This window comes from Camelus dromedarius, chromosome 9 (assembly GCF_036321535.1).
Source record: "Camelus dromedarius isolate mCamDro1 chromosome 9, mCamDro1.pat, whole genome shotgun sequence".
In the NCBI taxonomy this organism is placed as follows: domain Eukaryota; kingdom Metazoa; phylum Chordata; class Mammalia; order Artiodactyla; family Camelidae; genus Camelus; species Camelus dromedarius.
Genome location: NC_087444.1, coordinates 69,384,609 through 69,396,626, shown reverse-complemented (window position 1 = coordinate 69,396,626; position 12,018 = coordinate 69,384,609). Strand labels below are relative to the sequence as shown.

At 50.1% G+C, this 12,018-nt stretch overlaps 1 protein-coding gene and 1 long non-coding RNA gene across 3 annotated transcripts in view; one reads left to right on the top strand and one right to left on the bottom strand.

The window, feature by feature from the left end:
* The window catches only part of LOC135322060 (uncharacterized), a 29,380-nt gene extending 24,992 nt beyond the window's left edge, over positions 1-4,388 (bottom strand). For both annotated transcript variants that reach the window (XR_010382364.1, XR_010382365.1), the window contains exon 1: positions 4,325-4,388. This is a non-coding gene — a long non-coding RNA (uncharacterized LOC135322060). The remainder of the gene's footprint in view (positions 1-4,324) is intronic.
* A 1,954-nt stretch (positions 4,389-6,342) lies between these two features.
* LOC105093359 (cytochrome P450 2A13) overlaps positions 6,343-12,018 on the top strand; it is a 6,549-nt gene continuing 873 nt past the window's right edge. The window contains exons 1-8 of the mRNA XM_010985229.3: positions 6,343-6,640; positions 6,913-7,075; positions 7,879-8,028; positions 8,274-8,434; positions 9,630-9,806; positions 10,534-10,675; positions 11,141-11,328; positions 11,744-11,885. Of these exons, the coding sequence (XP_010983531.2) occupies positions 6,356-6,640; positions 6,913-7,075; positions 7,879-8,028; positions 8,274-8,434; positions 9,630-9,806; positions 10,534-10,675; positions 11,141-11,328; positions 11,744-11,885 (1,408 nt within the window). The 5' untranslated portion in view covers positions 6,343-6,355. The remainder of the gene's footprint in view (positions 6,641-6,912; positions 7,076-7,878; positions 8,029-8,273; positions 8,435-9,629; positions 9,807-10,533; positions 10,676-11,140; positions 11,329-11,743; positions 11,886-12,018) is intronic.

Here is a 12,018-nt window from a genome sequence, read left to right as displayed (position 1 = left end):
TCTATCTGGGTTTTAGCCACGTGCATGGCCCCATCCAGGGCCTGCCTTCAGGCTAAAATCTCTATTAAACAGGAAATTCTCTTCCTCCAGCTCCCTTCAGTACCTGCGTGCTTTTATTCCCTCTCCAGTGATTTCAGGGAATTGGGTTTTAAATGTCTTATTCTGAGGTTATAGTTGTTATTTTGACCCAATAGGAATTACTCAGCTGTTACCGAATCAGAAACTCCTCAGAGCACTTCTAGAGTATGACCCCCTCCACCCACTTATAAAAATCCTTTCTTTTTTGAGTCTGTCCCCTTCATCCCTGTCATCTAGCAAACCTTTCCCCCTCTCTCTACTCTAAGACCCAAGATTCCTCTGGGAAGGAGTTCCTTCAGTGGCCATGGGCATGAGCTGGCCAAATAATCAAAAAGAACCTTGACTTTCTTCTTCACTCTGCTTCAGTCAACACTCCCACCAGCCCTGTCCTAATCCTGTCGTCACTGAAATCTGAAACACAAACATTTCACTCCCTGACCTCTTGTTCTCCTGGCTCACTCACCATCTGCTGCCAATAGCCTGGGCAGTAACACTGGTTGACCAGGTCTTTGGTCAATGTTCCAAAGAATGCAAAAATGACAGAAGGTCAAGTCTCCCTCCTAGTAAGAGATTATATATATATTTAATATTTTGGAATGTTTTGTTTCAGGCTTACAAGGAAGTTTTTCAAAAACTACAGGGATTACCAGGGGCAGTTTTCTGATGACTCTTAAAGTGAAAAAGTTGGGGCTTGGCAGTCCAGAGCCAAGTGGCAAAGAGCATGAAATTTAGTCACACAAAGCCATGTCCAGGCTCTACCTTTATTGGCTGTGAAACCCAAAGCAACTCACTTCCAACCCTTTGGGTGGGCTTTAAGTAAGTAAGCTTAACTCAGGTGCAAAATGGAGGTGAAAAAAACCAACCTCATAGGCTTGCTAGGAGAACTTCAATACGATCACACTCATAAAAAGCTTCACACAGTAAGATGGTAAGTTTGATGAATGATATCATTATTGCATAGTATTTAAATTTAAAACAAGAAGGCTCACTTAGGATTCTCATTTGGAAATGAGCTGGAACTAGTTAGAGACGGTGCTTTCCCAACACTGAATGTGCCAGATGCCGCTGAACGCTTTGCTGTAAAGGGTTCATTTTATGTTAAGTCAATTTCACTTTAATTTCTTGAGAAAGATTTTCATCTGGACAGGGTCATAGATTTCAGGCACACTTACGGGCATGAATCGGGTTTTTCCTGAGAGTTTTGGGTCAGGCTTGTGGGTAGAGAATAGAGAGTTGACTGATGAGGTTGGCATAGGGAGCAGGGGGTGATGCTGTCAAATATATCGGTTCTGTCCCATCCATCTCGAGTGTCTAAGACCTAGCCTGTGTAGCTCTCTCTGCCTGGACTGCCCTCCTCTCTTCCCTTACCTGTGAACTCATCCCACAAGACCAAATTCAAATGATGCCTCCTCTATGAGGCCTTCTCAATCCTCAACCCTAGGTAGTAATTTATTACTAATAATTATTAATTAATACTAATAAGATCATTGAGGATTTTAATTGATCCAGGTCTGCCCTCCCAAGAGTCTAAGAGCAGGAACTATGCCTGGTTTGCCAACATGTCCAAAGTTGAGTTCATTACCTCCTTTCTCAACCTGTTTCTGATCTGTGTCCCCAAACCAGTAAACAGCACCCCCCTCTCTCCCCAACTCCTCCCTCACACTTACCCCCACAGGGCCAACATATAACCAAGTAAGAAACAGTTCTTCCTTCCATATGTTTCGTATCTTTCTCCAGCCCACCGTCTCTCCCCATCCTCATGGTCCTATCTTCTCTCACTTGGTCGCCTATAGAAGTCACTTCCTCATCTCTTGGCCTCTAGTCTTATCACCAAAAATCTGATGAATCTTTCTGAAGCACAAATCAGACCATTTTGTTCCCCGCTTAAAGCCCTTTTGTGGCTCCCCATTGTTTCAGGACAGTCCTGAAACTCCCCACCAAGTCCCAAATGGTTCACCAGATCTAGCTCCTGCTCACAGCTCCAGACTCATCAGTGAACATGGCCCCAGATCTCCATGCTCTAACAGCTCAACCATAATCCACTGGCCTCAGGTTCCTCGGCCTGGAACTCTCCTTCCCAACTCTATCCTTCCATGGAAAACTCCCTACTGAACCCTCTAGTGGCTCACCCTGAATCTACAAGGCTGAATCAGGTGCCATTTCTGGACTCCCATAGACACCTATGCCTCTCCAATCCCAGCTCTGACCCTTCTGTCTGTTCCTTCTCATTCCCAGCCCTGACCTCTCTGCCTGTGCCCTTCATCTTGACCCTGACCCCTCTGCTAGCCTTGAGCCCTCTGCCTGTGCCTTCTCATCCCAGCACCATCCATTCTAAACTGTCATTGTCTGGTGACTGGTCTGTCTCCCCTCTAGAGTGACAGCTCCATGAGGGCAGGTCCCAGGGCTGTCTTGGTCACCTCCATGTCCTCAGCATCACCCAACACAGTCTGGCATGGAGTAGTGGGTTCAGTGAACACTGACTCTTTTAAATGGCTTAGGAGCCTGGGGATAATATCGTGGGAAAAAGAATTTTCTGAGAAGCTGATCCAATGGGAGTGACCTACCTCAGAATGCTCTCAGGACACACCTGTCCTATGGAGGCTTTTTCTACTTAGTATGACCCTTGAAAACTGAAAGAAGTAATACCCTGAAGAATAAGGTAACTTTTTGCTTTTTTTAAGAAGGGAAATGGGGCAGGGCCAGGGCTGTTGGAATACAAACACAGCAGATTTCAGACATTCCAGTGTTTACGACATGGCTCATGTGCCTACATGCTATACCAGAACGTATACACAAAAACACCCATGCACTCATATACAGTCGTGAGTTGTACACACATACACACAGGTGTGAATACATAGTCACATATCAGGTTGGACCCAGAGACACACATGTAAATATCCCCCAGCAGACATATCCCGAAAGCACGTACTCATGTTATCCGCAGACAGACGCAAAGATTGGCATGCATTCGGGCGCACTGGCAATGTATACGTGCACGTTCCATCATGTACTCACACAGGTGTGCCCGTACAGCCATACACAGGTCTGGATACTCACTTATGTACAGACACACCCTCCACAGAGATGCATGAATTCAACACCGACCTGCTGAAACATACATGCACACGCACAGACACACGAAACATGCAGCCAGAAGGACACACGTATGCAGATGTATAAATAAGAAGAAACAAGACAGAGGCATCTAGGAGAACTCATTGGGCAAGATGGTGCAAACATAAAGAGATTAGAAACACACAAGAGGGTTGAAGGGCTGGCTGACTTGCAGGGAAGGAGAAAGAGCAAGACACACAGAAAGTCAGAGATGAGGGGAAGGAGAGAGAATGGGATGGATGGGCAGGTTCCAGAGGATCTAATCCTGACCCACCCATCATCAGTTACTGCCTAAACTACCATCCCTGCAGGAGGCACCTAGAATATCAATTTCCTAAGCACAGCTGTAGAGGGTAAGGCCAGGCTGTACTGAGGAGAGAATGGGGTGGGACATTCCCCCGAAACGTTTTCTCTCTTCCTCCTTTTCCAAAGGAAACATTTTGGAACTTTATACCATGTTTAGAGAAACTTTTATCCATTGCCTTCATCCCTCTGATTAATGATAAGAACAGCTAATATTTATTGAGTGCTTATATTGCCATGGCCTTCATGTGCATTAACCTATTGACTCCTCCCCAAAACAGACTACTGTCATTGGGCCCATATGGTTCAGAGTGGTGAGGTTACCTGTTCAAGGTCACACAACAAAAAAGGGGTAAGGGATTCCAATCCATGTCTTAATCTTGCTCCTAACCACTGTTCCATTGTCCAGAGAAGGAAACTGAGCCCCAGAGAGGGAAAAGGATTTTCCTGGGTTCACCACTGGATACCCTAGAAGCCGAGACCCAGGCCACCATATGCTGGCACGTGTCCTGCCCCTAGGAGATAAGGCATGTGATGACTGGCACTGACCTCTCGTTCCATGTTGCAGGATCATCAGTAAAGCCAAATACCCTTGACCTCTCTGTCCCAGGTGCTTCTCCTGGTCTTATCCCCTCACCCCCTTCCCCACCCAGCTCCCGGCAACCTGTCTGAACACTCAATGCTCTTCCTGGTGTCCACCTCATTAAAAAACAAACTCCCCAAATTTCTAGCTCCCTCCCTGTCGGGGAAGAAGCGGGAAGAGGAGGGGCCGGGCTTCCAGCCAGCCCAGGTGCGAGCTGCTGATCAGGATTAGGGGGGCTGATACCTGCCAAGCCTGTAGTAATCCTCCTCTTCTCTTCCGGCTCCAAAACCAACAAACAACTTTTATCTCTCTGTTTTGTTCTCTGCCCTTTGTCCCCTCCCAACAGGACTCAGAGCTCAGCCGCCTGGAAAACTTTGAGCAAGATGCCAGCCCTGGGAGTGCCAACCTCACTCACCTGGCCTCATCCAAGTTTAAAGGTGGCACCTGAGCAGGGCTGTCCAACTGTCGGAGCCTGCCCGGTGCCCATCTGTGGCACCCCTCAGGCCCACCTAGGACCAGTCTCAGCACCCACACGGGGCTCATGTCAGAGGCTGCTGGGACCAACCTTAGAGCCTAAATGAGTGCCACCCTCATGCCCTCCTGAAGGCACTGCCAACGGCCACCTGTGCCTACTCTTAGAGCCCTCTTGACACCAGAGGTGGTTCTATGACTGTTTTCCTGGTATCGAGTTCAGTGTCAACTTATTTTCAATTCTAGCGTCTACCCTGAGGGCAAGCGCGATGCCAACATGACAGTAGGGCATGCTAATGCAATCCCTGTGTCCAATGCTGATACCAATCTCAGCATCCACCCACTAATCAGCTTGACCTCCACTTGGCCCCCAGGGTGGGCTGGGCCAGTCAATGGAAGAAGAGGGAAGGAGGGTTCAAAATCCCAGCTCCCTCACTTAATACCTATGTGACCCCCAGCAAGTGGCTTTATAGCACCTCGGTTTTCTCAACTGCAAAATGAAGCTGATAATGAACCAGCCCCACTGTTATAAGGATTCAGTAAGATCATGCAGCCATACCCTTAATCTTCACAGTTAGTGCTTGCCAAGGGTAACCGTCATCATTAAGGAAGCGTGTCGGTGAAGGAAGGACAGCTCCCACTTTTCAGCATCCCAGGGCCCTTCTCTCTTCCTGACGCTGGAGTTCCCTCTGCCTGTCAACAGCAGCCCTGACAAAGCAAGAATCACCCCTAAAGGGGATTTCACACACCCTCAAATACAATGTTCTCTTCCCAAATACTCCCTTTCCACTGGGGGGAAACCCAGCCCCAGGAAGGAGAAATGAGAGCAGAGCAGGAGAGACAGCGGTCCCACATGCCCACTCTGTTTCCAGTCCCCAGGATACCCATATATGTAATGGGAAACATCAGTCATATTAATCATAATAATAACAATAATACTGGAAATGATACAATCAACCCTAGCGGGCTTCCCTAAGGATCAAGGTAGGGACCCAATGGAGCCCTCTGTGAATTCTGACCCTTGTGACAACTGGGATTTTCTGGGGATCATATCTGTGGTTATTACTATTTCCTAAGCCCCAGCCAGTCCCTCTGCCAACTGAGATCATGAGTTACTCTCCTCCAATTCTGTGGAAAGTTCTACTGAAATGCAGCTCTGGTTTTCAACCAGAGACAGGCAGTTCTGTGACACCCATCCTGACCTCGCTTTGAGGCTCCAGCAAGGATTCTGGGCATCAAGAGGCAGCCCTGCGTCCAAAATTAAAGCAAGTCAACACCTGGCATCAGGTGCTGACTCCATGATCCAGCTGGACCCTCCTCCCATGAACCCTGATCCACAGCCCAGGGTTCTTCCTCACTTCAAGACCCTCAAATCCATTCCCTGGAATTTCCCCTCGCCCCAAGACCCTTATCCATCTCTTCTCACCAAAAGACCCCCAAATCCACAGCTGTACCTCTTGTCTCATTCCAATATCCTTTCTTTTTCTTTTTTATTTTGGTTTTATTCTCATTCCAATATCCTGAAATCCAGATCTTTGAATTCTTCTTTCCCAAGACTCCCAAATCAACAATTTTGGGGTCCCTTCTCACTCTGAGACCCCAAATCCAAAGCCTTGGGGCTCCCCCATGCAAATATTCCAAAATCTTCAGTTCTACTGCCCCCCAAAGTCCACAGCCCAGGGGGGATGGCCCTTCCTGACCACAAATTCCATCTTGAGGTTCACATTCTGTTAATCTCCTTCCTTGCTGGCTGTGTCCCAAGCTAGGTGGGGAGCCTAGTGGAGGGTGCAGTTGGGAGGTGAAATGAGACAATTACATAATAAGGATCAAAGTCTGCCCTTCTCTCCTGGTAGTATAAAAGCAAACAATCACAGACATCACCATCTGACTGTCACTCTCAGTGCCACCATGCTGGCCTCAGGGCTGCTGCTTGTGGCTTTGCTGGCCTGCCTGACCATAATGGTTTTAATGTCCGTCTGGCATCAGAGGAAGCTCAGGGGGAAGTTGCCTCCTGGACCTACCCCACTGCCTTTCATTGGGAACTACCTGCAGCTGAACACAGAGCAGATGTACAACTCCTTCATGAAGGTGTCACGAGGCTGGAAGATGGGTGGAACGAGATGGGAGTGGGGACCTGCTCAGTTTAGCTGGGGCTTCGTGGAAGGGGACTGATAATGTTAGACCAGAGTCTTTGAAGACACAACATCGAGGTCCTAGCCAGGAAAACTAGATCTCAGGATGTCCAGCCCCCTGACTGTCAGAACCTCTGGAGAAACGGATCCTAGTATGTGAGGTCTGGGTACGGGGCCAGTTCAGAGTAGCGGCTGCTCCCTCTAACCACCTCTGTCCACCTCCATCAGATCAGGGAGCACTATGGCCCTGTGTTCACGGTCCACCTGGGGTCCCGGCGGATTGTGGTGCTGTGTGGATACGAGGCTGTGAAGGAGGCTCTGCTGGATCAGGCTGAGGAATTCAGTGGGCGAGGGGATCAGGCCACCTTCAACTGGCTCTTCAAAGGCTATGGTGAGGGGAACATTGTGGGGGGGCAGGGGGATGTGGTCAGGCAGACTTGATGGCTTCAGTGTTCCCAGTCTTCTCCAGACTCACCTTCCCCTGGTATTCTCTGTCCCTGTTGCACCATCGTTGCCTTTGTCTCTAACTTGTCTTAGAGTTTCAGCATCTCTACTTCTCCCTGCCTCTCTCACTAGACGTCTCTTCTTTCTCTGTATCTCTTAGAAGCCCTGGGGATTTCTGATTCAGACCCCTTGTCCTCTAGTTCCATGTGCCTTTCTGGTTCTCTTCTCCTTTTCAGCTTCTGTGCTTCCCCATGTTTCTCTCTCCCTCTCCCTCTCCCTCTCCATCTCTTCTTCTTCTGCTTCAAAATCCCCATGCCTCCATCTCCAGGGAACAGTCTCTCCGCCTCCCAGACCCTCTCTGTTTCTGTCTCTATTTTTCTCTCTTCTCCAGCTCAGTTTTAGAATCCTTCACAATTTTTATATCTAGTCCCCAGATCTCCACATTTCTCACTCCCCCTCTTTCCCTCCTGTCTCTTTCTTTTCCTGTGAGTGTCTCTGTATCTCTCTTTTTCTCAGTGTCTCTGTCTTGCCTCTCTCCTGATATTTCCTTCTCCTGATTCACTCTGTATTTCTGACTCTGAGTTGTATCTCTCTCTCTCTCTCTCTCTCTCTCTCTCTCTCTCTGCCCTGCCCACCTTTCTCCCACCCACTCTCTCCGCCCACCTATCCTCTACCTCTCGGGGATCGCGTGGGGCTGGTCGGGGCTTCTCCGACCCTCTCTGCCCTCCCCCGACTCCGCTCCCTCCGCAGGCGTGGCGTTTAGCAACGGGGAGATCGCCAAGCAGCTCCGGCGCTTCTCCATCACCACGCTGCGGGACTTCGGGGTGGGCAAGCGCGGCATCGAAGAGCGCATCCAGGAGGAGGCGGGCTTCCTCATCGAGGCCCTCCGGGGCACGCGCGGTGAGTGCGGGCCCCCGGGCTGTGCGAGAAGGAGGAGGAAAACACCAGGCGCCAATACGCGCGTTCTGGCCCGGGAAGGGGGCTAGGACCGGGGGAAGGCGTCCGGGCTCCCAGCTCCGGTGTTTTGTGCTGGAAGTTCGGCTCATCACTTATGGGCCCTCCTCAGATTCTCTGACTGGCATCAGACCGCCGAGTTGACTCTCCCCCAAATCCCCGTCTCTCCCCAACCCCACCCCATCCCCCAGGAGCCTTCATCGATCCCACCTTCTTCCTAAGTCGATCCGTCTGCAATGTCATCAGCTCCATTGTCTTCGGGGACCGTTTTGACTATGAGGACAAAGAGTTCCTGTCACTGCTGCGTATGATGCTGGGAGTCTTCCAGTTCACAGCCACGTCTACCGGGCAGGTAATTCGTCCCAGCCTGGCCCTACCACGCCCCTACCACAACCTGCCAAGTGCTCTCCTGCACGGGGACAGGTGCTCCAAACTCCCATCCTCCTCCAGACAGGGTGCCCTCAAAACCAGCCCCCCTCCCAACTCTTGGACAACTGAACAGTTGCACCAGAACCCAGGACAGGTGCCCAGTACTCAGTTTCCAAGGACACCTGGATATCTCAAAAGATGCTCCCCCCCCCCAAAAAAAAAAAAAAAGAAGGAGATGGAGAAGGAGAAAACAGAGCCTACAGGCAAAACACATGCCCTGCACGCAGCTTTCTCACGGGGCAGATGTTCTCACCCCTCATTACCTTAATATCTAACAGCTTCTCTCAGTTAAGATACTCCATCTTTCCACCTGAATTTCTTAACCCCTGGACAAGTGACCACCTCAGCCCCTTCCTGACCACCTGAACACCTGGTGCTGCAAAATTCAGCCCACCAAAATCATTTGCTATCTACACAGGTGTCCCAAACTAGCCCACTAGAATATCTAGACAAGTGTCCCCTACCCAGCTCACTTAAATATCTGAACATTTAGACAGTGGTCCTTAGGCAAGACCCCTAAACACCTAAGTAGATTGTTCCACAAACACCCAAATAATTGTCACTCAAACACCTACAGAAGTACCCTCTCAGCCCATGTGAATATCTGAATACCTGAACAGGTATCTCCCCACTTTAACGCCTGCACACTAGCCCCACTTGAATACCTCAACACCTGTATAGACTGCCTCAATCCAGATCCTCTAAATATCTTAACAGTTGTCTCCAACTAAGACCACCCGAGTACCCAAACACCTAGACAGGTGACCCCTCATACCAGTCCCATCTGAATAGCTAAACAGCTAGCCAGGTGTCTCCCAACCCAACCTCACCTGAATATATGAACACTCAGATGTGTGCTCCAGGCTAGCATCACCTGAACATCTGAGACCTGCTTATGTGTCCCAATCCATCTCACCTTAATTTTTGGACAGGAGCCCTCACATTTAACTCACACGAACACTTAGGTCTCTATTCCCATCCAGCCCCATCGAAATACCTCAACATCTGGACAGGTGACTTTCGCCCAGTGTCTTCCTGAGACGGGTCCCACACCCCCACTGGGTCCTGCCCTCTGACAGCTGTCCTTCCCTTCCCTTGCCTTCTCTCTCCACCCTCAGCTCTATGAGATGTTCTACTCAGTGATGAAACACCTGCCAGGGCCACAGCAACAGGCCTTTAAGGAGCTGAAGGGGCTGGAGGACTTCATAGTCAAGAAAGTGGAGCAGAACCAACGCACGCTGGATCCCAACTCCCCACGGGACTTCATCGACTCCTTCCTCATCCGCATGAAGGAGGTACACCCCAACAGCCAGGACGGAGCGGTCCAAAGCCAGGCAGAGGGAAATCAGGCTGGGAGGGGGGCAGAACAGAGGTACATTCAAATCATCCCCCACCCTAATAATCCCCACAATCCCAATTATAATTAGCCATCACTGTTCCAAATACCGAACCCTTGCCCACAAGCAGGACTTGTGCGTGCAAACCGTAATGGCAAGCATTTCTGTAACACTACCGTGCACCAAGCACTACTGTAAGGGCTTTCTGGTATTCACCTACTTAGCACCCACAACAGCTCTTGGGAGTAGGCTTTATTATGACCCCAGTTTTACGGATGAAGAAACTGAGGCCCAGAGAGAGAGAATAGGATGTTGCTTAAAATTCTGCATCTGTGTCTCAGAAAAATCTGCCTCTCTTTAACTCTGTCTGATTCGTTCTAACGTGCCATCTCTGTTCCTATTTCTCACTCACTGTCTGTTTCTATCCCACTTTTTATTAAAGTGACAATGAAGCTGATAATTAAAGGACAGATAGTAGACTGGCAAAGATTGTGAGAAGGGCATTTGGGGCAAACCTGCAGTCTGGGCAAAGGCTCGGAGACCTTGAGAGAGCCTGGCAGAACTAGGGTCCCTCTTTCCACCTTTGGTCTGGATCTAAAAGAGGCAGGTCCAAAGGGAAAAACCCCAGAAGGGCACTGAGAGCACCGGGGTGGTGAGCTCAGCCTGAAGCCCTCTCTCCATGCAGGAGAAGAAGAACCCCAACACCGCATTCTACATGAAGAACCTGGTGATGACCACAGTGAGTCTCTTCTTTGCGGGGACCGAGACGGTCAGCACCACCCTGCGTTACGGCTTCTTGCTGCTCATGAAGCACCCAGATGTGGAGGGTAAGGCTGGATGGGGCAGGGAAGTGGGGACCACAGACCCACAAAAGTCCTCTGAGCCTGCTGCAGTGGTCCCACCTCTCCTGGGTCCTTGCACTCTCAGACACGCCTTGCTACTCAGAGACTAGGTGATACTTGGCTGATAGGCACCAGCTGAGTTTCAGTAGCTGTTAAAATATTGAAAATATCGGAACTGATTGGTATATAGCTCCTGTGCCGAGCCCACCACCACCTGCTCCTCCAGACCATCCCCCAAGACTCCTCCCTTGCACCTCCCCAATGATTCTGGAAGGACCAGGTGAACAGGACCCTGCACCAACAGTGCATAAAGCTGACATCTGGTTGGAACGGTCTATGTCTATGTCCACATGGACATCATGCATGTCATACATCCAGTTGTACGTATTTGTACTATCATCCCTGCTCTGAGACACCTAGAACCTAAACACATGCCCCCTTTTCCGCCAGCCAAAATCCAGGAGGAGATTGACCGCGTGATTGGCAAGAACCGTCAGCCCAAGTTTGAGGACCGGGCCAAGATGCCCTATACGGAGGCAGTGATCCACGAGATCCAGCGATTTGGAGACATGATTCCCCTGAGCTTGGCCCGCAGAGTCACCAAGGATACCAAGTTTAGGGACTTCCTCCTCCCCAAGGTGCTGCCCCACTCAGCCTAAAGGGTCCTCCAACCCACTCCCTGTGACCCAGCACACATCCCTCTTAGAAGCTTCCCAGGCCCTGTCCCACTCTCTGTCAAAGACTTTCCCAACCACTATGTCCCTTCAGACATGAACTGCATGTCCCCCAAACCTTTTGTGCCCCAGGAGACACAGAACCCGTGTTCCTCAAACTTCCCTTCTCAGGGGACCTAAACCCATGTCTGCCAAACTTCCTGTCTCAGGGACATGAATCTCATGCCCCCCAAAGCGCCTCTGTCAGAGCACCCCAACTCCCGTGCCTCCCTTTTCTCTTCCCCTAGAACACCTGAATTCCCCCTCCACCCACCAGGTGTTTTCAGCACACCCAACCCCCACTCCACTTTCTCAGAGTTCTCTCCCTTCTCCCAACCAGGGCACTGAAGTGTTCCCTATTCTGGGCTCCGTGCTGAGAGACCCCAAGTTCTTCTCCAACCCCCAAGATTTCAACCCCCAGCACTTCCTGGATGAGAAGGGGCAGTTTAAGAAGAATGATGCTTTTATGCCCTTCTGCATCGGTAAGAGATCACTCCAAGCCATCACTCACACCAGCAGGGACCTCCTTCATCGCTAAGGTGTAGCCTAGTATCTTTGTCCAACTTGGAGGTCCCTCTTACCATCTACTCTGGAGCCAACTAGCTGCAACCACCA